At 37.1% G+C, this 24339-nt stretch overlaps 5 protein-coding genes across 8 annotated transcripts; 3 read left to right on the top strand and 2 right to left on the bottom strand.

Annotated features, from left to right (window-relative positions):
- Positions 1-917: 917 nt before the first annotated feature.
- Positions 918-2962, top strand: LOC106423929 (probable glucuronoxylan glucuronosyltransferase IRX7). The gene is made up of 4 exons (XM_013864672.3): positions 918-1295; positions 1387-1754; positions 1970-2220; positions 2429-2962. Exons 1-4 carry the CDS (start codon positions 1025-1027, stop codon positions 2892-2894), a joined length of 1356 nt encoding a protein of 451 aa, XP_013720126.2. The 5' UTR covers positions 918-1024; the 3' UTR covers positions 2895-2962.
- Positions 2963-6794: 3832 nt separating this feature from the next.
- LOC106423928 (alpha-L-fucosidase 1) lies at positions 6795-8728 on the bottom strand. The gene is made up of 2 exons (XM_022701270.2): positions 8131-8728; positions 6795-8023 (listed from the first exon to the last, which is right to left on the bottom strand). Exons 1-2 carry the CDS (start codon positions 8652-8654, stop codon positions 7072-7074), a joined length of 1476 nt encoding a protein of 491 aa, XP_022556991.2. The 5' UTR covers positions 8655-8728; the 3' UTR covers positions 6795-7071.
- A 2665-nt stretch (positions 8729-11393) lies between these two features.
- Positions 11394-13063, top strand: BNAC04G39480D. The gene is made up of 2 exons (XM_013864616.3): positions 11394-12101; positions 12457-13063. The coding sequence occupies exons 1-2, from the start codon at positions 11487-11489 to the stop codon at positions 12814-12816; spliced, it is 975 nt and encodes a 324-aa protein (XP_013720070.1). The 5' UTR covers positions 11394-11486; the 3' UTR covers positions 12817-13063.
- Positions 13064-14197: 1134 nt separating this feature from the next.
- LOC125586178 lies at positions 14198-16244 on the top strand. Its single transcript, XM_048756004.1, has 4 exons — positions 14198-14338; positions 14433-14540; positions 14733-14889; positions 15007-16244. The coding sequence occupies exons 1-4, from the start codon at positions 14198-14200 to the stop codon at positions 16242-16244; spliced, it is 1644 nt and encodes a 547-aa protein (XP_048611961.1).
- A 3601-nt stretch (positions 16245-19845) lies between these two features.
- Positions 19846-23979, bottom strand: LOC125585500. Of its 4 annotated transcripts, none has more exons than XR_007322428.1 (3): positions 20821-23974; positions 20653-20734; positions 19846-20392 (listed from the first exon to the last, which is right to left on the bottom strand). XR_007322428.1 is itself a non-coding variant. In XM_048754692.1 (3 exons), exons 1-3 carry the CDS (start codon positions 20928-20930, stop codon positions 19988-19990), a joined length of 597 nt encoding a protein of 198 aa, XP_048610649.1. In that variant the 5' UTR covers positions 20931-23979; the 3' UTR covers positions 19846-19987. The 4 variants fall into 4 exon arrangements, 1 of the variants encoding a protein (XP_048610649.1); XM_048754692.1 differs by having other exon boundaries at positions 20821-23979; XR_007322427.1 differs by having other exon boundaries at positions 20653-23974.
- Between the last annotated feature and the right edge of the window lie 360 nt (positions 23980-24339).

Below are 24339 nucleotides of genomic sequence, written 5' to 3'. Positions count from 1 at the left end.
CGCTAACCAGTCATCAACTTCTACAAGACTACAACCTTTATGTTGGTATTTTGTTTCTGGATTATGTGTTATATCATTCCCGCTTAATACTGAAAGTGACTTCATACCTAATATTTGGTTTGTTATATAATATCTATCATACGATTGGACACTGATGCTAACATAAATCCATCTACATAATGTTCAATAAAAAAGAAAAATCATCTACACAAACAATATTTATATGCGGTCGGTTTGCAAAAATTGATAGTTTATGATATGTTGATAACCGAACATTATATATCCCTTCTTAATTTTTACTATAAACAAAAAGGTGTAGAAAAGGCATGCTTGGTAAACTTTTGCGTTTCTTCCAATACCTAGTATTAAAGTTCAAGAAAACTCGTTCCTTTACCTCACGTGGACGATTTCTAGCTCCAAATGCGTACTTTTATGGGTTAAGAATATGCACAACCAAAGTCGGCCCTGACCTTTAGCAGAGGAAATTATTTCAGGACTGATACAATAAGAATATGCAAATGAAAAAGTAAGGCACTAGTGTTTTAATAATTTTCCATTAAACTCGATCAGTATGTCATAGGAAAAACAGCATCATTACTTTTGTTTTACTGAAAAAAACTTTACTTTGTCGAACATTTCGAGTTTTGAACGGATTAATACGTAGTATGTATTAATAGCATCAGTACAAAATATAGCCTTTTTTGCAAAAGATATCAATAAAAAAAAAAACTAAAATAGCCTACAAAGAGAGAAAAAAAGAAGAGAAATCAAGAATTCAATAGGAAATATGAATGTTTTTATTTCTGAAGAGTCAACAAATACATAAAAAGATTATTTGGATTGTCTTCATCAAACTTCAATTGTTCCACCTTTCACCATATTCTTAATCTCTACTTTATCTCCCAAACCCAACTCCGAAAACCCCTCGTCACCAACTTAAACCCCTATTAACTAATTCCAACAATCAGATGATTTCTATCAAGCAAGGAGAAGCCTCAAAATCTATCCAAGAAAATCAAGGACCATGATTACACAGAAACAGAGAAGAACAGAGAAAGGTCTCTGTTTCAAACACTACTACAAATGGATCCTCTGTTTTTCACTTACTCTATATTTTGTTGCTTCCTTCTTTGTCGATCATGACCAAGAAGACCATCCTTCCTCTTCTTTGTCGCCATCAAACCCTCTCATCACTAACCCTAAACCCAAGCTTCTCTCTTCTCGTGCCATGTTTGAATCAAAAATCCATGATCAAAGACATGGCTTTCCCCTTCAACGTCCCAACATCAGAACTGGTAATTATACATACATGATTTTTACTTCATGTTCTGGTTTCATGTTATAACACTATCTTCTTCTTGTTGTTATTGTTTTAATCGTCTTCAGATGTATTCAACAATTTGAAGATCTACGTCTATGACTTGCCTTCCAAGTTCAACAAAGATTGGTTAGCCAACGAGAGATGCAGCAACCACCTCTTCGCTGCGGAGGTGGCTCTTCACAAAGCGTTGCTCAGTCTCGACGGAGACGTAAGGACGGAAGATCCCTACGAAGCCGACTTTTTCTTCGTCCCTGTCTATGTTTCTTGCAATTTCAGCACAGTCAACGGCTTTCCAGCGATTGGTCACGCCCGGTCACTCATCAAGGAAGCGATAGACCTCGTCTCTGCTCGTTACCCGTTTTGGAATCGTACTAGTGGCTCTGACCACTTCTTCACCGCTACACACGACTTTGGCTCTTGCTTCCACACCATGGTTAGTTAGTTCAAAAGAAACCTATTTAAAATTTGTATGACAGTTTAAATATATTTATTTATATTGATTTTTTAAAACAAAAAATGTTTTATAAATTCAACCCGAAAAACGGAAATAAAGTTTAGATTACGAGCCTACTCGAATAAAATTACGAAATTTAAAGTTTTCTAACTAGCTTCATTCAAATTCATTATTGATTTTTTTTTTATTTGAAGGAGGATAGAGCAATCGCTGATGGGGTACCAAGGATGTTGAGAAACTCTATAGTTTTGCAAACTTTTGGTGTAACGTATAAGCATCCATGCCAAGAGGTAGAGAACGTTGTGATACCACCGTACATCTCGCCGGAAAGTTTGCGCAAGACTCAAAAGAATATTCCGGCAGCTATAGAACGAGACATTAGAGTTTTCTTCCGCGGCAAGATGGAGATTCATCCCAAAAACATCAGTGGACGCTTCTACAGCAAGTAACAAACAAAATCCTGATACAAACCTGTTTTTTTTTTTGTTAATTTTTTTTAAAAAATTTCTTGTCGAATTACACAACAACCATTAAATACTCAACTATAGTTAATTATATTTTTTGTGCTAAAAAAAAGTTAAGTTTTCTGGTCAACAAAAAAAGAAGTTAATTATATTTGTTCTGTTGAGTTAACTTTCTTTTTTCTCTATTAGGCGAATAAGGACGGAGATATGGAGGAGTTACGGGGGTGACCGGCGGTTTTATCTCCAACGACAAAGATTTGCCGGTTACCAGTCAGAAATAGCTCGTTCCGTTTTCTGTCTGTGTCCTCTTGGTTGGGCCCCATGGAGCCCGAGACTTGTTGAGTCGGTTGCACTTGGGTGCGTGCCAGTTATTATTGCCGACGGGATTCGTCTGCCGTTCCCATCCGCTGTGCGCTGGCCAGATATATCGCTCACGGTGGCCGAGAGAGACGTCGGGAGACTCGGAGATATCTTAGAACATGTGGCGGCTACTAATTTGTCCGACATACAGAAGAACCTTGAGGATCCGTCTGTCAGGCGGGCCCTTCTGTTTAATGTTCCTCCGCGAGAGGGAGATGCCACGTGGCAAGTTCTGGAAGCTTTGTCGAAGAAATTGAATAGGTCTGTTAGAAGAAGGTCAAATAATGTTCTGTAAACCAATAACATTTTGCCACGTGTATATTACTGCTTTGAGCGTTAAAAGGAAACATAATGTGACCTACCGTATTGAACCTGTCAGCAAGGAGCTTGTACCCGTGTATTCACTCACAGCATCTCCGCTCACCTCTATATTTACTTTTATAATAGCATTTAAAAGTAAAATCACTCTAATCCTATTTATCCTATTATATATCTTCCTCCAAAATAGAAATTGCTATTTTCACCTCTATATTTAGAGAAAGAAATAGCATTCCTCTATAATAGAAACATATTTTTTTATTCACAAAATGATTCAATAACTTTTTATTTTAACAATTATGACTAAAATAAATATTTTTTGTGAAAATATACTGTTTATATAAACATATAATCATATTTTTTATTTACATAATAGTTTCTATAAAAATATTCAGTGTAAATAATATTATAATTTTATGAATGTTAAATTAAATTGGGTTAGTTTTCAACTTTCACAAATAAAAAGTACTATTTGTAAAATTAGAAAAGAATATATCAAGAATATTCTTTTTTAGAAGAAAAAATAGAGGAATACATCGAAGACAAATCTATTTCTATTATAGAGTTCTTCTATTTTAGAAAAAAAAATAAAGAAATACATTGGAGATGGTCTTAGGCTTGCGTGTTCGGTGCTAACAGTTGGTTCGAATAATGTAGTTTCTGGTTAGGTCGGTTTACACACAAACTTGTTAAGAATTTGACACGGTTTGGTATTCGGTAAGGTCAGTTTATGAAAATTCTGCCCAATTTTTTTTGGATCAATAATTCTACCCAATTTAACCGAGGTTTTCTGTAATAGTTTAATTTTGGTTAAAATTTCACTTAATTCGTTATTTCAATTAGAAATTTTGTTTGAGATAGAAAAAGGTTTGGTTATTATTTATTAAAAAAAAACAAAACTAACCAATTGCCAAACCAAATTGATAATTGAGTTTATAGTATATGTTGAATCTAACCAAAATTGTAATCAAACTTGAACTAAAATCCAAATTTTTTGGCCAAGTTATGGTCAAAATCCCAGCCCTAAATTAAGTTATTATAGACTCTTGAGCTTCTCACACAAACCAAAGCTTCAAGAAGATGCAACAAACGCGATAACAGTGCTAGTGCTCCAATAAGAGAGCTCTCCCTCTGAGACACTCCTTCTGGCACAGAGGCTTCAATGCAGTTTGAATTAAGTCACTAGATTTTGACCCGCGCTTGGGAAGCGCGGGTTAATTTTTTATTTATTTTTAATAATTATGAAATTCCGGTTTTGAATCATATAATTTTGATGATTATATGAAAAATATACCTGGTTTGCATAGGCACTATTGGTTTATATGAAATTTGATCATGTGTTTGTGTTTTTGTGGAATTTGTTTGAAATCTATTTGAATATTAATTTGTGTTTATAAGTATAGAAATTTGAAAATGAGGTAGATATAGTGTTATAAGCAAATATTTTTGTTACATTTATTTGTATGTATATCAACTACCAAACTACCCAAATATAAACCCAAGTAGTAAAAATATTAGTTTCTCAAAAAAAAAAAGTAGTAAAAATATTCTTTTTATGTTTAATAGTATCTATATTATAAATATAAACAAAATTATCAATTTGAGACATATGTTTCATTATTAAAAGTTAGTTTAAATAAGTGTTTATTTATGTATTTAATGGTCCTAAGTTTCTGGGCTTTTTCATAATTTAAATTTAAAATGGGCCTAAATTTAATTTTGTTTAAATTATGTTCCGGCCCAACCCCAGTCATCAAATTCTCTCTGCCGACAACAAAGAGATAAAGACTTCTTCCCGTTTATATCGAAAGTTTAAAAAAAATCTCCGACGGCGATACATTATTTCGTAGGAGTTCACCGCCGAGTGGTTCCTATAAGATCTGAACCGGTAAATCTTCTCTCCCTTATTTCTTCTTCATACCGCTTAAAGAAAGTTCTACTTTTCCATTTTTTATTTTGTAATAGGGATAAGCATCAGTGAATCATCGGGTATTTGAAGGAAAGCAAAGAACCGTGCTAGCCAATTCACCCATGTAAGTCTTTTTGCATGAGGCATAGCTTTTTCGTACCCTTTAAAAAATATTAATGAAAATATTTCTGTTAGTGTATTTCTTTAAAATAAAAATAAACATAGAGATCTATAATCGCAAATCTATAAAGAGGAAAACACACTTACATGTGCATTCGATAGGATTACTTCGAGTGAATCACCAGCAGTTTTATTCCTTTGTCTCCACTCACTTTCACTTGTACACGTCAAACAGTCTTGTGTGGTTCGACGTCTTTCAAGAAGGACATCTGAATCGAAATGGTCAGTTAACCAAGTTTTTGGAATAGTTTGTTTGCTTCTTTTTTCTGGTGTTTTTTTTTTGTTTCGATAGAGTTGAAGTTAAAAGGGTATCAAGATGGTCAGTATTTATAATAAGACAGGTTTCTAGTCGATGCAGGTTAAGTGAAGCTCGGATAGAATATTTGGTAATCAATGTAGGTTACCAAAAATCTTGGTAGAGAATATAAGTAGAATTGATTAGATATTTTGTTTGATAGAAATAAGGAAAATTATGTATTTCTGTCATAATAAAAAAACTTGTAGACCAAGTTATTTAATTATTTTGTGTTTTTTAGTTTGATAATCGTATACATTGTTAACAACAAATCTAAGAATATATCTAGTTAGCATATTCACACTATATTCGTTCTTCTTTACATATTTTGTTACGATTTTAAATTTTAAATCTTAAAATTGTGATATAGGAACAAACCTTATCGTTTAAATTTGTGATTAGAAACACTCTTTTTCAAATTGTACCATTTTTTATGTATTTGAAGTTAATCGTATTTATTGTATAACATAATATGTGATGAATCCGTAAATATAACATCATGTATAACATAATATGTGATGAATAATGCGGTATGATCGTGTGAAAACTATGGTGGTTTAGGTCTTTAATACATTCATGTTTGATTTTTTAATAAGTGATATTTCAAGAAGTGTGTCGACATATGAGTTTTTTTTTCAGGAAGAGAAGACATGCAAGGACAACATGAGACCATCCAAGAAGGTTTTCGATTTTAACAAACAGAAGTTGAGCAATCGCATGATGAAGTGTAATTCGTATAAGTTTCATAAGTGTAATGTTTTATAATCTTGATATTAATGTGACATGTTTAGAAATCGTTGTGGCTTATAGTTTTGGTATAATGTTTTAGTAATCGATTTAAATGGTACAAATTTAAATAATGTAAACCGATTTTCTGGTTAGAGTAAAAACAGGATACATATATAAGGTTAAATGTTGGTCACATGTTGTTATAATATATATGGGAGGACCAAAATATAATAAAAGGAAATGGTCCAAACAACTTTCATAGGTAGATTTATTAAAACTCCTTCTCTTTTAATAGTATTGATTTTCTTAACAACACGCAATTGGAACTTAGTCCTATCACATTTGATTAACGGAAGAGGAGAAATTAAGTCAGACTATTTGACCCGACACAAATCAAGTATAAACATTAGAAACTGTAATTTGTTGTGAAACAACCCCCAAAGCACTCTTTGTGTAGCAGACCTGCCTCAGTGTTACTATAGCTGGCTGTCTTAGTGGAACAACCGAAGTCACTCTCATGGGTTGCGCGTTAAGGTTTCTGAGGCCGAGTCAACGTCATCTGAAGATCTCCATCAAAGACTTTATTAACCATAGTGCTGCGGATGGAAACAACACATTTAAAGAACCATCTGGAGAATTTAAATAAGTGGTTTAAACAACTTCTGTGTAGACAAAAAGTAGCAAAGTGAGTATGATTTTTTTACCGGCTTTAGGATTGAGCTTAGCTTAGTGAAGTGGATGAACTCATCGGCTGAACAACCAAAGATAAAACCGTGGCAGCTCTATTAAAGCAAATCGCAGTTTAAACTGATGTATCTGTTGTCAACACATTAATCTGCTAGATTACTAAACAACACAAATTCAGAAACACAAAACTGAAGTTTCAGTTTCATGACAGTACATTGGCCCAAATAAATACTCTCAAAGGTGAAACTATGACTTTCAAAAGAGAAACATTGATCATTTTATTTGCTTTAGATAGACGCCACAATGATAGTATACATGACATGATCACATAACACTTCCTCAGAAAAGTTATTTCTAGGAATCATTCAGAAGTGTCCTTGTGATTGTTATCTTTGACGAGTTCCTCCCCGAATCCGAAAACTTATCCATGTAGATTCCAATGTACGATATAAGCGGGTCGGCCCTCACTTTCTCCACCACAAGCTTCAGAGACCGCGACTCACATCTCGGAAACCTCAAAAGCCTTTTGAAACCAACCGTCGTGCCCCTCACAACTCTCTCCCACTTACCGCTCTTAACGTTCCGCATCTCCAGATGAAAAGAGGCTACCCTCTGACCCATCTGGATCGGTTCACGTACTTCCAACACGTTGAAACTAACCGGATCTCGAAACTCCAAGTACAGCTCCCATTCCTTCTGCTTCTCCTCCGGCGCCCAGTACTTATCCAACCCTTCTTCCAAAACATTCTCAGCACCAAACTGGCCGCCACGGACGCTGCTAGAGTTAATAAAAGCTTTGCGGGCGAGGTTATTGGCGAAAATCGAATTTTTCAACTCACGGAACTCCTTAAGAACCTTAATGTCCTGCTCAGATATCAACCCTGAGGAATTAGGAGGAACGTTGAGCAAGAAAAGACAGTTTCTCCCCACCGAGTTATAGTATATATCCAGAAGCTTAGCCACCGGTTTAGGAGACTCCAACGCGTGCCAAAACCAACCCGGTCTGATCGATACATCGCACTCCGCCGGCACCCAATCTTGTCCAAACCCATCACCTTGCTGAGAGTACAGAGGATCAGTGTCCCCTATTTTCGCATCGGTTCGGTTAAAGAGCGACCAGCAAGTGGACCCAGCGACTCCAGCTTCGTCACCGATCCACCGGACATCAGGCCCAGCGTCGGAAAATATAACGGCGCCGGGCTGAAGCTGGTGGATCAAACTAAACCAAGTGGTGAAGTAATACTCCATGTCTTTCTCTCCTTCCCCTTTGGCTCCATCTAACCACACTTCCTTAATCTCTCCATACCTAAAAACCAAAAAGATTCAATCTTTTTTTTTTTTTGGTAAAAAGAATCAATCTTTCGAAACTAGAAACGGAATCAAAACGTGGGTATAAGAGAGAAAGGACCTTACTTTGTCAGCAACTCGGTCATCTGACTCAGGTAAAACTCGTTGTACTCCACCGTCTTCCCGTAAGCTCCGTCGTGGCGGTCCCACGGAGAGAGGTAAAGGCCGAGTCCGATACCCGCCTCCGCCGCCGCCGAAGCTAGCTCCGCCACGACGTCGCCGGTTCCGTTTCTCCAGGGGGAGGATTTGACGGAGTAGTCGGTGTAGTCGCTGGGCCAGAGGCAGAACCCGTCGTGGTGCTTCGCCGTGAGGATGACGCGGGAGAAGCCGGAGTCTTTGGCGATTTGGACCCACTGGGTGGCGTTGAGGTGTGCCGGGTTGAAAACGGACGGGTCGGCTTTTCCGGTGCCCCATTCGGAGTCGGTGAAGGTGTTGGGTCCGAAGTGGAGGAACATGGCCATGGATCCGAGCTGCCATTGGAGCTGTTGTGATGAAGGGAGGGGTGTGATCGGAAGAGGGTGTGGTTTCAGTGAGGTAGATTTGGATAGAGAGAGGAGTGAGGAGAAGAAGAGGAGAGTGAGTAGAGACATTTGATCTTCTTCGTCTTCTTCAATTGTCAATGGAGAGGAGACTTGTTGTTGTCTCTTTAGTTTTATACTTGGCTGTGATGCTGATTAGTTTAACTTTGTTATATTGAGTTTTGATTAATTGATTTTAGAAAGTTGACAACTTAACGCAAAAGCAATAATTATTACTTTGTTTTGTTATTACTATGAGACTTACTATTTACATTTTAAATGAATGATGACCCTTTTTTGTTAAAATTTATAATCATGTTTAAAATTTAACTGTCATTAAACCCATAATGCTATTTATAAGAAATATTTGTTTTTGTCTAATAATAATTAAATGGTTTGTGGAATCTTTGTTTTTTTTTCGACAATTGGTTTTTTTAATTGATAAAACGGGTCAAGTCCAGAGTAAACAGTCCAAGTCCAAGGCCCAACTACATAATCAAAAGGCTAGAGGCCCAAAAGCCAAAAGGTAACAAACGGACCCATTAACCGAGCCGTCGGCCCAAACATTAAAAGCCTTTGCGACGTCGGCCGAGTCACGCGTCAAGGAAACTGGCTGCTGGACACGTGAGAGCATCTAAGCCATCAGAACGACACGCGTCGCACCCGCCTCGACTTGACCGTCCCCGCCTCGACTCACCGCCGGAACCACATCACCGCAACTTCCTTTCGTCGGAGCTCAGAACCCGCAAAGCTTCCGCCGAAACCATCTCTGTTCTTCCAACTCTGTCTATCCGTCGGAGAGCTTCATCGCTCTTCGAGATCTCATCAGATAAGGCCAAAGCTGCAACACTAGAGAGACAAACAAGATCCACTCGATCCATAATCGAAACCCAAACTCTAAGAACCGCAACGAAATACCTAAAGCCGGCGACGCAAAGCTGTTGTAGCCTTCACCCCCGGAGACTAGAGGCGACGACGGCGAAGCTGAAGAAACTATCACCTCCCGGAAATACAAGCCGGCGGCGACAGAGCTGTGGAAGCCTCCATCTCCCGGAATCAAAACCCTCACTACGAGCGTCTTCACCACGCCTTAATCTCCAAGCAACCGCGTCTTTACTCCAAAAACATAGACACCACGGGTGGTGGTTGGCCAGAGCTTAGACAAGACGGACGCCGGAGGCGAAGGAGAGGAGACAAATGCCGGACAATTTAAGCTGAAGGACAACGGGCTCCGGCGACGGCACGCACACTCACGCGCCGGCCGTACACCAAACCCAACACTGAGATCTGCTTTATCTCTCTCTCTCCACTGAAATGTTGGTTTTGTGTAATCTTTGTTTAATCGTTTGATTTCATGAAATGTTGTTACTCTGGATTTTGGCAAAAAGTTGAATCCAACATCTGTAGTGTACTTTTCCTATGTTTGACTTACCGTACATGAGTTGAAACAGTGAGAGAGCAGATCTTGTTTCGAACAAGCTGACTTTAAGTGGATTTATGGACCTAGTGAAGGCCGCAGAGAAACTGTATGAAGAAATCTATCTCCAAAGCCAAGAAAAGTAAACAAATTGGATAAATGGTTACACTGTAGTTCTAAAAATTTAATGTAAATTTTAGTAGATAGAATTTATTGATGTAGTTGTATCTAGTGCAGTTATAAAAATTAAATGAGAGAAAAATTAAAAGGAAAAAATTTTCATACAACAATTTTTTTTGTTTTAGAAACATAACTAAAAATAAAGACATTTGATATAGTCTGACCAATTCCCAATGATTCAAAGACTGATAACAAGACTTGGAGCAGTTTTGGAGCCGAATCCAATCCTGATATTCGCAATGTTAGAAGCAATGCAAAGTTTTCAGCCTTACTAATAGATAACATGTATGCGATTATTTGTGGTAAAAGATCTTTGTTTGAAGATTTGTCTATCGCTTCTCGTTTTAAAGAAAATTTGTTGCTTTTCTTCCTCTTTTCCGCCTCGTTTTTTCCATCCAATTCTTCCTCGTTTTCTTTGATCACCTTACTACGATTTTTTCTACAATTTTCTCTATGATTTTTTCCGATATGGATAATCAAGTAAAGTTTTTGAATCAGAAGTCTTAAACTTTTTCGGATTTGCAAGTTTATGATTTTTCTTGATTTTTTGTATGAGTTCATGGTTTTTAAAAGTTAGTTACAAGTTCTTTTTCGAATGTAACTCAACCTAAAGTATACCAATCTGAATCCGACTTAAATATGACAATTACCCAAGCCAGTAAAAAAACCCTAGACTATAGTATCCGAAAATCTGAACTAACCGATCTGAATTCGAACAATACCTAAGTATGATTCTATTGTATATTCGTCACTCTACATTTGCTTAATAAACCATTAAATTTTTTGTATTTTATAATATATAGAAACACAAAAATTGAGAGAAACCAATTTCTTAAGAGAGAAATTTCTATTGTATATTCTTCACTCTGATTCTTTTGATTCTATAAAAAAAATTGTATATATAATATTTTGAGAGAGACAATTTCCATTTGTTAATAAACTTTACTCTTGGCTGATTTCCATTAGTTAATAAAAATTGTATATATATATTTTGATCAATATAAATTTATAAATTAATATTCAATAAGTTTATAAATATAACATAACTAAAAGTATTTTAAATTAAGTTAGTTTTAAAAATTAACATATTTTAAAAGAGGAGCACAATACCTATAAACACAAGGCCTTAGCACTATAACGACTAAGCCCAATAAGAATGAAAACAAGGCCCAGTTCCACTCATAGACTGATCAGATCTCTCGTTAGTTATTATTGTCTGTCAGATCTGAAATCACTCACAGTAGAGCATTTAGCTTCCCATTACAAACACAGATCAAAACTTCGTTCTTGTCGGAAAAAACAAATCAATGGCAAACGCCTGGAAAAGAGACAAGAATCAGAAGCTATTAGCTCCAAAGACCTTAATAATCACTCTTCTTGTTCTCTCCATCATCTTCCTCTCCTCACTCTTCTTCTTCTCCTCCTCCTCCTCCTCCTCATATCTCCAAAACACCAATCCAAATCCGACCATCTCCACCAAGTTCCCAATCCCACCCTTCGACTGCTTCAAATGCCCCCAATCCAAACCCGTGATCGCCAACGTCGTCGAGAATCTCAAATACCCTTTCCTCTACTCCCTCGCCGATCTCGGTAACCTCCCGGAGAAGCCGCACAAGAACATCGTGAGGCTGCTCAAGGGGAAGCCCTTTCGGAAACCGGACATCTCCGCTACGATTCAGGAGGTTCTGGAGAGGATGAGTGCTGATGGCAAAAGAGATGGGTTCGTTGTCGATGTGGGAGCTAATGTCGGTATGGCTAGCTTCGCTGCCGCGGCCATGGGGTTTAAAGTGCTTGCCTTTGAGCCTGTTTTCGAGAATTTGCAGAGGATCTGTGATGGGATTTGGTTCAATAGAGTTGCCTCTTTGGTCACTGTGTTTGAAGCTGCTGCTTCTGATAGAAATGGGGATATTACCTTCCACAAGGTAATCACATTTCTACTGTCTCAGATTAGTTTACTGAGAAAATAGCATTATTGTTTCTGTTTATTAGATTTATATTAGTTTTGTCAAATTTGGTCTGGAATTATAGTGTCGTGCTAAAATAGTAGATGTTTTAGTGTTGGATAGGAGAGGTTCAAAATAGTGTTTTAGAACTGGGTTATGGGTTGAATTTATATTTGATGAATTTATTTTTAATTTTGAAATCATTTTGACACTAAAATAGTGTTATGGGTTGGAGACGGCTCTTATTATGCATAAGAGGTGAAACTGAGTGCTAACTAGTTATCAAATTGCCAATGTAACCATATAATTGGTTTATTCTGTGTTGTTGATATAGTTGGTTGGAAGGCTTGACAACAGCGCGGTTTCGGAGGTGGGAGCAAGACTTGCATTCAAGTCCAACAAAGAAATAGCGGTCCAAGTGAAATCCATACCTCTTGATGAACTCATCCCGCCTTCTCAACCGATCCTTTTAATCAAGATCGATGTTCAAGGCTGGGAGAAGCATGTTTTAAACGGTGCAAAGAAGCTGCTCTCGAGGAAACCGGCGGAAGCTCCGTATCTAATCTACGAGGAAGATGAAAGATTGCTCAAGGCGAGCAATAGTAGCTCCAAAGAGATACGGGATTTCCTGAAAAGCGTTGGGTATAGCAAGTGCGTCGAGCATGGCACAGATGCGCATTGCACTAAGGAGTAATTGACATTGGAACTTTGCGAGAAGGGCTAATAAGTTGTTGCCATGCGAGTTGAGGAACATAAGAAAATGAGGCCATTAGTATTTGCTGAGAAAGAAAGTTGCTAATTGTGGTCAGTCATATTTGTTTCTCCTTGTAATATTTACTCATTTTTTGTGATACCAGTTCTAACTAGTAAAGATATGTTATTGTTGATGTACACTGATGTAGCCTTTTTGAGCCATAAATGGCACAAGACTTGAGGGCCGATATATGTTTCAAACACAATTAAAAATTGTCTCGATGATTGGGTCTACGACGATCTTGACGGTGATTTTCAATGGTTGTAAATGTTGTTGGAATGTTTTAGTTATAGGTTCTCGAGTTTACAAAATGGTCTATATGATCTTATATAGAGAGTGTGGATTGCAGGTTTTTTAGTATGGTTTTATCCGACCAGAGTACTTTAAAAAAAAAAGCCGACCAGAGTTTTTTTTTTTTTGAAACTACCGACCAGAGTATTTTACGACTTCATATTGGCAAAGTATAAGAAAATGACACAAAGAACACCAAACAAAGTTCTCCTCCCCAAACTAGCACTCAGGATCAGAAATCACAAAAATAGGTTTCACTAAAGGGGTAATTTACCCTTATACCCTCTTCTTTAAGTAATTAAAAAGAAAAATTTGAAATCAATTGTCGCCGTCCTTATTTCATCGCTTCTTCTTCTCCTCATCGCTGTCTTTCGTCGTCGTCGTCTCTCCCTCGTCGTCATCGTCGTCGTCTCTCCGTCGTCGTCATCGTCGTCGTCTCTCCGTCGTCGTCTTCGCCTCTCCGTTGATCCGTCGTCGTCGTCCCTCCGTTTATTTATCGTCGTCGTCGTCGTTTCTCAATTGATCTGTCGTTTCTACGTCTATTCATCTCATTCTCTCTCTCGTGTGTCTGATTTGATTTAGGTTTGAATCATTTCATTTTGTTATACATTATCTAGTTTTTGTTATATATTATTCATTTGTTGATGAATTGAAGTTGATTTTGTAGAACAATGGAAGTTTTGTGCATCTGTGGGTAATGGATCTCAAAAGAATATCTCCAGTGGGAGTTTCTTGTTGATTTGAAGAGGAATGCATCAATCATTTCCATAGAAGAAGATCTACTGTATGAAGATTGTCTCTTAAGATTTTAGTGTTAAAGAGGAAGAAATCAGTTTGAGTTATGGTATTTCATTGGATATGAAATGTATTATTGAAAGTTTTCCCCCACTCTCGATAGGTAATACTCGTCAGCTCAGAACTTTCATTTCCAAGACTAGAGCATTTGATGGAACCTGTCGTTTGTGTGTTAAGGTTTGTATGATTTTTTTCTTCCTTAGACTTTTCATGATATGCTTCCTAATCAAGTATTATGCCTTACAGAACTACTCGTCTTTTGCAGGTTAGTACTGATCCAGCTAGCTGTAACACTCAAGCTTCTGATACATTTGCTTCTCCTGTTCCATTGAATGCCAATCCAATTATTCTTTCTACTGTGCAGAGAGAAAAACAGGTACATTGTCCCTAATTCCCTTTTTCTGTTTGTGTTTGCATGATATGCTTCATAATCAAGTATTATGCCTTACAGAACTACTCGACTTTTGCAGAGTCTTCTATATGAAGGTGTTTCTACAGTTCCTTTGAATGCTCTTCCGGATTTTAGCCCTGTCCATATTGGACTTTCACCAACCACGAGAGGAGCTGGCGATATTAAGGTGAATAGCTATTTTAAGACAAAGAGAGAGTTGATGTTGAGGATGAAGAAATGGGCTTTAGAGTGAAAGTTTGAGTACAAGACTGTCTCTTCTAACAAGTCAAGAGTGCTTTTGAGTTGTGTTGATGAAAATTACACGTGGAGGATGCGTGCTATCAAGCTACCTCTTTCAGATTTTTTCGTTGTTAAAAAGTATGTTCATGAGCATACATGCGATACAACACACAGGAAAGCCAACCACAGACAAGCATCTGCAAAGTTGTTGGGCTCTTTGATTTGCAGCAATTATGGAGAAAAAATGGAAAGTCTCAAACCGAAACAGATCATTGAACAGGTCAGGATGCTGCATGGTGTTCACATCAATTACAAACAAGCTTGGAGAGTGAGAGAAGAAGCTCAGATTTTGGTTAGAGGGACTCCTGAAGACAGCTATTACAATTTGTCTAGGTGGTTGTATTAAATCACAGAAGCAAACCCTGGTTCCTTGACTTATCAACATGTGGATGCTGCAGGAAAGTTCAAGTATGCATTTGTGGCTTTTGGTCCTTCGATAAGGGGATTCTCATTGATGAGGAGAGTTATTGCAGTAGATGGTACATTTCTGAAGGGAAAATTCAATGGGACTTTATTGGCAACTTGTGCTCAAGATGGGAATTATCATGTATATCCTCTCGCCTTTGCAGTGGTTGACGCAGAAAATGGCGCCTCTTGGAAATGGTTCTTTAGAGGTTTGAGCCAGAAGATCCCGGACGCTTCGGATCTTGTTTTTGTATCAGACAGGGCTAACTCCATTTCTTCAGCGTTGGAGGATGTATATCCCTTATCTCACCATGGAATTTGCAGGATCCATCTGCTCCGCAACATCACTCCTACACATGCGAAGACTGGGTTGCTACCTCTGGTGGAAAGCGCTGCTGATGCCTATACGTGTCACGAGTTCTGCTTAATCTTCAAGGACATAAAGGATAAATGTCCTGAATTGGCTAAGTATCTAGAAGATTCTGATTTTAGGAAGTGGGCACGAAGCTATGCGCCTGCGAACAGGTATAATATCATGACTACCAACATTGCAGAGTCTCTCAATTCTATGTTGAGGATGCCTCGTGAGTTGCCCATTATCTCTCTCCTTGAAACTATCAGATTGACGATAACCACTTGGTTTTTTGAGCGACGCGAAGCGGCTGCGAAACATAAGCACCTGGTTATTCCCAAAGTTGTGCAGAAATTGGTATCTAGGTTAGGGGCCGCAATGTTGTTGAATGTGTATCAAGTTGATCGAAGCGAGTTTGAGGTGAAGAATGAAACAATGAAGTTTGTTGTTGACTTGGAGAAGCGGCATTGCACATGTAATGTTTTCGACATTGACAAGATCCCCTGCATCCATGCCATCGCTGCTGCTAAGCATATCAAGAGAGATGAAAACCTTTTTGTTGATGCTTCTCACTTGACAGAAACGTGGGCTAAAGCTTATGCTGAAAGCATACATCCTGGTGGAGAGTTGTCAACGTCCACCTATCCAGAGAATATTGATGAACTGTCTTGCCCACCTCCAGCTACCAAAAAGAAAAGTGGACGCCCTCCTACAAAGAGAAAGAGATCCGTTGGCGAGTTTGGGGTTCCTGGATCTAAATCTCAGTCCCACAAGTGCAGCAGATGTGGCACAGGAGGGCACAACAAGAGCACATGCGAGAGGCCTATAGGATGAAGTTCTACATTTTTATTGATTATTATTTGGATGTTGGCTATTTGATGGTTACATGATATGCACCAGACCATATACATTTTTTCTTTTAGAACCCTATCCCGAATAAGTATGATTTCTTCCAAATTTTGTAATATACAACATTATCTTTTGATCTCATTTCAATTCTTAGTTTAAACTTCTTTGCTAGAAAAAAACACAGTAATATTCAACTATTCTGGAATCCCATCCAGAAATCCCGAGTTCCTTTCCAAGGTTTATAATACAACATTTTCTGTTAAGAATATTTATGTGGAAAAGTGTAACAGATGATTCTCCTCGGTCTAGCGGCTAAAACACTTATCTGTCGAAATTGTAATGCTTGACTCGACCCGGGTTCGAAGCCCATGCTAATCAGAGTTTTTTTTAAAAAATTAAGTTGAATAAAAATAAAAGAAATATATTACTTTACTTATAACATGTAATGACTGAAATCAACTTGGCCTAGTGGCTACTACACCTTAATTCCCTCTTTCCTCCTAGTCATCTCCAGGTTCGAATCCTAGTAGATGTGTATATATATATTTTTTTTCCTCCAAAATTTGCAAATCACATTATCAAATTTTCCAAATATGTCGATATTAATCCTTAGTTTTGATCTCATTTCATTTTTTTCTAGTTTAAGAAAGAAGCACACTAATATTCGTGTATATTATTCATGCATACTCTGGAAGCCCATCCTGAACTATCAAAGATCTTTCCAATGTATTATACTATAAATTATATGGCTAAATTCAATTATGTGGAAGCAACTAACAGATGATTCTCCTCAGCCTAGCGGCTAAACCACCAAACCTATGATACCGAAACATTTGTTTGACCCGGGTTCGACTCTCCTACGAGTAATGGTTGATTTTTTTTTTGTTCAAGCATATATCTCAGGAATCGAAGAGTCTCTTCCAAACGACATCGAGTTGCTTGAAGATATTATCAAAGCTGATGGAAAATTTGATTTTTGTAATATACAACCTAGGTTTTAATGCATTACTCTCCAAAACTCCAAATCACAATTTGAAATTTCCTTATTTTTTGTACTATACAATCTTATCTTTTGATCTCATTTCAATTTTAGTTCAAATTTCTTTGCTAGAAAGAAACACAGTAATATTCAACTATTCTGGAATCTCATCCTGAAACTCAGAGTTTCTTTCCAAAGTTTATAATATAACGTTTGCGGTTAAATTCATCTATGTGGACACTTATATCAGATGATTCACCTCAGCCTAGCGGCTACACCACCTATCTTTCCAAATCTAAAACACTTGTCCCGACCTAGTTTCGATACCCCTTGGAATCAGATTTTTTTTAAAAATTATAGTTGAATACAGATAAAAGAAATATATTATGTTACTTACTTCACCTAACGATTGAAACACACTTGGTCTAGTGGTATACCTTATTCCGCCTTTCCTCCCAGACATTTCAGGTTTGAATCCTGGGAGATGTGTATATTTTTATTTTTTTTTTCTCCAAATTTTGCTAATCACAATTTGTACGGTTAAATATGTTTATGTGGAAAAATCTACCAGATGATTCTCCTCGGCCTAGCGGCTAAACCACCTATCTTTCGAAACTTATACACTTGTCTCGACCTGGGTTCGATTCCCCTTGGAATCAGATTTTTTTTTAACGGTTCCTTTCTAAAACAGACATCATTTATCTCAGTAACCGTTCAATAATCGAAAGGTTGCTTTCTAAACCATTTTATAGTAATCGAAGGGTTACTTTTCGTTCTATATATACAAGGGAAGATATCAGATCTCTCTTTTACTGACTTTCATTTCTTCTGTGTTTATTCTTTTCTCATTCATCAAGTTTCAATGGAAGGGTCAAAGAAGATGATGAAGCGTCCCATAAAGGAGGTTTACGGATCTGATGCTTCCGATGGTTTCAACAAAGGAAAGGCGGAAACTGTGGAACGTTACAGGGCTCTTCTTCGTTTGTCCAACGAACACAGGCTATCTGAAATTGAATGGCATCAGGCAGCCAGCAAAGCAAATTCCATTGCTTCCCAAATCGAGTTGCTTGAAGAGATTATTAAGGCTAAAGGAAAATTTGACTTCACTGCTGAGTTGGAAAAACTCAAAGAAGAACTCATGGAAGCGGATGGAATGCTTGCTGATGTGAAGGTCAAAGTTCCTGATTGGTGTAAGCTTGAGGAAAAGTGGCTGTTGGATGAGTAATCTCATGTTATGATCTTCTCTTTTTTCATGTTTTAAAGCTTATGTTTTAAGAAACCACATTATGATTTGTTTTAAGAAACCACATTATGATTTGTTTTAAGAAACCACATTATGATTTATTTTAAGAAACCACATTATGAGTAATCTCATGTTATCATCTTCTTTTGTGTTTTGTTTCAGTCAAAACAAAACAAAAACACTGATTAAAATGTAGAGGATTAGTGGTCTTATATCTGGCTAATCTCGGTTTCATATTCGTTTCTGGAAAGCCATCCTGAATTTGACATAAAATGCGGTTAAATTCATTTATGTGGACACATATATCAGATGATTCACCTAAGCCTAGCACACTTTTATTCATCTTTCGAGAGTTCACGAGTTCAATCCAAATCGGATCACATTCTTTTTCATTTTTTTTGTAAACATTAAAGGAATTTGTTTTTGGAAAGCTATCCTGAATACCTAAAATGATATCCAGATTATATAAATCTATTGTCCGTGATTAAATAAATTCACATTTACACTTTTATCGAATATCCACCATAGCCTAGTGGCAAGCCCTTCTACTCTTAGTGTACCCTTATCACACAATAAGCCGTGTTCGATCCCCGTTGTGTATACTCACATTTTTTTCTGTTTTTAATTAAATATTCAAAAGTTATATTATTAGCTTTGGAAAGTATAACACCCTTGGCACAACGGCTGCACACTTTGATTCATCTTTCGAGAGTTCACGAGTTCAATTGACATCGGATCACATTCTTTTTCATTTTTTTTGTAAACTTTAAAGGAATTTGCTAGGCTATGGTGCATTTTGCTTTCTCACTCTTTTTCTGGAAACCCATCCTAAAAGTACCATAAGCATTTGACAATTCATCAAGAGATCCTAAAAATCTAAATGAAAAAAACGTTAGGGATAATTCATTACAAACTTAAACTTAAACGTTAGGGATAATTAACGTCAAAGTAGAAAAACGGGCTCTAGAAAAACAGAGTAAAAAACAGAACAAATATGACATTTTCACTTCCTTTGACCTTCCTGGAAATCTTTATCCATAAACTGGTCGAAGATCTCACAACATAGCTTGCTTCGTAAGTCCATCGCAGTTTCATCATTTATATTAGCCATGCTCTTCAATCCCAGTGACCTGCATTCCAACATCTTCACAACAAAAATACCACAGTTGTATGGAAATTTTGTCTCTGGAAGCCCTTCTGCAAACTTAGCTTGAAATGGACTGATATCTTCTAAATTAACCTCTTCACCAAGAAGTTTCATCTTTATGGCACTAATCAACACTGTCATAAATACCCAAAATTATACAATAAATTAATCACCAACAGACAACAAAATGAATATGTAAAAATGCATCACAAGCACAAGCAGCAAGAGACAAACTTTTATTTTCTAAATTAGCTAAAATTCTTTTTTCAGGATACGCATACTTTCACAATCCTATCCATAATCAATGTAACAATATAAATAAAACTGATTTTTCTACACTGAATGATAAAATTAATAAATCACAAAGAGTTTTTACCTGCCAGTTCTTGGATTTGATTAAGAGCACGTTTGATATTTGCTTTTGGAAGACCACAATGGAAGAGTGTGATTGTGTTATCAATCAATTGTATCTCCACCCCAATATAGTGATAGCTCAACTTATCTTCAATGACACCATATATAACATCAACATCTTCCAGCCATACCTTCTTTGGATGTATTAAACCTTTCACAAGTTCGCCTACACAGCCCTCCAATAACGTTTGTTTTTTCTTATGTGGCTTCCTGACAGATTCATAAGCGTACCCAACCACTTCTAAGAATCTGACTGGTACAAAGCATGCTGCTGGAAGATTGTTGTTGCGGAACCAAGCACCTTGCTCAACCCTCTTACAATTTAGCATTTCAAATGCAACATTTATGTGCTGCCAATGTAACAATATAGTTAGAAACTTCATATAGAACTGCTATAACATGGACATCTAACATAGCTCAACTCAACCTCTTCCTAAACATATGACACAATCAAATATCCACAAAGCATTATTACCACTCAATAAGAATCGAAACAGAGTTTGTAAATACAAAACTCAATCATATCCTTTTCCTAATCACATTGCATCATCCAGAACCACATTAATTATTAACATTAAATAAATAGAAGACAGAACAGAGTGTTGATTACCTCTTTGTTGAGATTCTTTTCTGCATCGTCCATTTTTTGAAAGAACTCTTTTTCAATTTCTCTTCCATTGATATAAAACGGTCTGTAGTTGATAAAATTAACTAGTATCAATCGAAACTTTTACAAAATAAATTAGGAATATTTATGCAAGGACAAAAAGTTGCTTACACACGATATATGCCCCGTAGATCCATCCAGTGTGCAAGCCTTGAAAACCGAGGAAATTCAGGTGTCACAAATGGATCAATTGGAAGGATTACCTCAGGTGTTACAGGCATAGGAGGGTTTCTAGGTCGTATTGGCCTCTTCTCTTCTCGCTGTAGAAAAGGAAGCAAATCTACTGGCTGAGCATTTGCTTTCTTCTTCTTCTTACAAGCGACAGCCTTCGCCTTCCCCTTTTTGAATGACAAAAATTCAGATACATTTATATCTTAATTCCTAGTATGATGTATAAATATTTCATACCTTTTTATCACCATCTCCTTCACTTGGATTCACACTCTGCGTCTGCTCTTCTTCTATCTGAAAAACAATACAGAGATATTAAACAAATGACATTATTTTTCAATTCAAGTTATCCAAGGCATTTGTTTTACCTTTTCTGTCATCTTCCAAACACCATCTACCCATTTTCTTGGTTTTCGCATCTCAGAATGGTTGAAGTAAATTTGTTCAGTAGAATTGTTCAAAGAGACAAAACACGTGCCATCAAACAAAATGACTTTAACTTTTCCAGCGCACCAGGCACCATTGTCGAACACCTCTACGTCATCCATTAGCTCATAACTTTTCTTCGCTCCAGGTCTCTCAGGTGGTGGTTGAGGACGTATTCTGTCAATTGATACACGTGTCTCAACACTCCTTTTCCTCTTCTTTTCGTCCAGAGACGGTGCGGAGTACTCAACTTTCACCATCTCAACCCCATCAACCAAATATGTTGCCAACACATTTCCTGGATACCATTTATGACAAGTATTGTCATCTTGTGATGAAATCTCCACATTTGCTCCGATCTCAAAGGTATTTTGAACTCTGCTTTCTACATCCTGTGATGGTTTAGATTCAAGGATATCCAGTCATTTTGATAGTTGCTTTATATTTATTAAAGGTTTTAAAATAAAAGTAATACCTTATTTTGCTCGTGAGTCTCCTGAATGTTTGGTGAAATGTTCTCATTCATAAGCTCGTGAGTCTCCTGAATTCAGGAATGGTTTCATGAACACGTACAAGGGCTTCCAAAAATTACTTGAAAAGTCCATTTTTTTAAAGAATGTACCTGTTGCGTCTGAATTGGAGTAAGGACTGGAGTCTCAATATTCTGTTGAGCTATTGGAGAACCAGGTGTCTCTTTCGTGATCTCATTCATAGGCTCTCGTGTATCCTGAAGTCAGGAATGGGATTATGAACACGTACAAGAACTTCCAAAAATTAATTGAAGTACAACCAAATTCATAATTTTATAAATACCAACAGTTTTCAAAATTATACTTGCCTCATTGTTAAGTTGTTCATCTGCTTGATCTGTATTGGCTTCACCTTGTCTGGAAGCCGTCTCATGAAATGGAGTTGTGTCAGTCTGTGCAAGTAGAACAAAAATTAGGAAGGCAATCCTAAATATGTATAACATCTTCCAAAATTACTTGACAACTCAAAAAAAAAACTGAATCAAGAACTAGATAAACATTAATTTTAATTTCCGAAAAAAAAGTTACCTCATTGTTTGGAGTTTCATATGAAGTAACTCTTTGTAGTTTCTCTAGTTTTGTCACACGTTCTTTAATCTGTTTCCTGTCTTTTTCAATCAAACACAAACGATCGTTCATGATCCTTAAATTATCTCCCACCATCTCGCTGATTCTGTTGATCTTTGATTCCAAAGACTCCTCCTGATACGAAGAAGAAGCTTGACTCATCCCTCCATTCCCAAACAGTAAAGATGCTCTTCTTATTTGTTCATTAGCACCGTATAGGTCTACTGACATGTTTCGCCAATCTCTAATTTTAAACTTATAACCTCTCTTGGATAAATCGGCCATGTCATCCAGATCTTTATTAGCTTCGTCTTCCATGCAAACATCAGCTTCTGGATCATTAGGAATAGGAGGTAGGATGCATATGACCTTAAGCTGAAACCATAAAAATAATTAGCTTTTAAATGGAGAATCATAAGGCAAAACAGAAACAAGAAAAAAATAATGTAAAAACTTACATGATCTTTGATTTCAATTAGGAGAACATCTATCAGCTGTGGAGAAGCTATTTGAAGGTACTTCTCACACAAAAATATTGGGGTAGACGGTTGAACGCTCAGAATAGGAACCACTTGACTGAATGCATACTGTAGCAAAGGTACTGACTCAAGTATCCATATAAGAAATGCCATAGGGAATCCTTGCAAATCATAATTGTTTTTGTCGAGGCTTTTGTCGACAGCTCTCTGAAGTGATTTTAACAGCAAATTATAAGCTGTTCTCCCCCATGGGTATGTCATCAAGACATCCATATCCTGCGCTATTTTCACATAATCCAAAGTAAAAGTTGTGCCACCGTCGAGAAGGCTCTTCTGTAGTAGTATGCTCTCAATCAGGAGGAGCATTGCAAGGCAGAATCTCTCATCAGAAGCATCTTCTCTTGTGTTTCTGAGCTGCTTCTCCACGTCCTTTACTGTATGAGTACGCCCTTTTAGGAAGTCCCACTTAAATCTCTCGGTTTCCTCTCGTGGTTCTCTTGCTTCACCACTACATTTCAAACCAGTCACCATGTGGAATTCTCTTATAGAGAACCTCATTGGCTGAGCACCAAAATGGAACCAGGATTCGTGTCTCTTCACTGTCTTGATGCTTTTGGTGAGAACTGCGTGCACTATCTTAGCTGATAATTTCAAAGACCTCTCTCCAAGCTTGATCACCGGTCCCAAAAACGTCCCTCTTATTCTGTTGAACTCATCATTTCCTAGAATTTCCTTAACAGTTTTGATATAAGCAACTATCGAGTGTTGGTTTATCGATATCGTCTTCTCTGGCTCTGATCCAATCGGATATCTCAGCTCAGGCAGTGCTAGTCTTAATGGTAATGGATCTCCCATCTTGTTTCAGGAAGGGTTTCCTGAAACAATACAAATCCTTCCTGAAGTCTATACACATGCTTTCACATGAACTAGAATTCTACCAATCATATTAGGTTAAAACGAGCAAGTCAATACACAAGCAAAAACCAGGAGACCAATCTCTCAGAAAGAAAACACACATAAGGTTGAATCTGCAGGAAGGGTTTCCTGAAACAATACAAATCCTTCCTGAAGTCTATACACATGCTTTCACATGAACTAGAATTCTACCAATCATATTAGGTTAAAACGAGCAAGTCTATACACAAGCAAAAACCAGGAGACCAATCTCTCAGAAAGAAAACACACATAAGGTTGAATCTGCAGGAAGGGTTTCCTGAAACAATACAAATCCTTCCTGAAGTCTATACACATGCTTTCACATGAACTAGAATTCTACCAATCATATTAGGTTAAAACGAGCAAGTCTATACACAAGCAAAAACCAGGAGACCAATCTCTCAGAAAAAAAAACACACATAAGGTTGAATCTGCAACATACCTTAAAGAGATAGAGCTCTAGAAATGGTTTTTCTCGGAGAATAGAGAGAGCTCGCGTAAAAGATCGAGAGAGAGAGAGT

Source organism: Brassica napus, chromosome C4 (assembly GCF_020379485.1).
Source record: "Brassica napus cultivar Da-Ae chromosome C4, Da-Ae, whole genome shotgun sequence".
Classification (NCBI taxonomy): Eukaryota; Viridiplantae; Streptophyta; class Magnoliopsida; order Brassicales; family Brassicaceae; genus Brassica; species Brassica napus.
The sequence above is the reverse complement of the archived record's forward strand: the minus strand, read 5'-3'. Positions and strand labels throughout refer to the sequence as shown.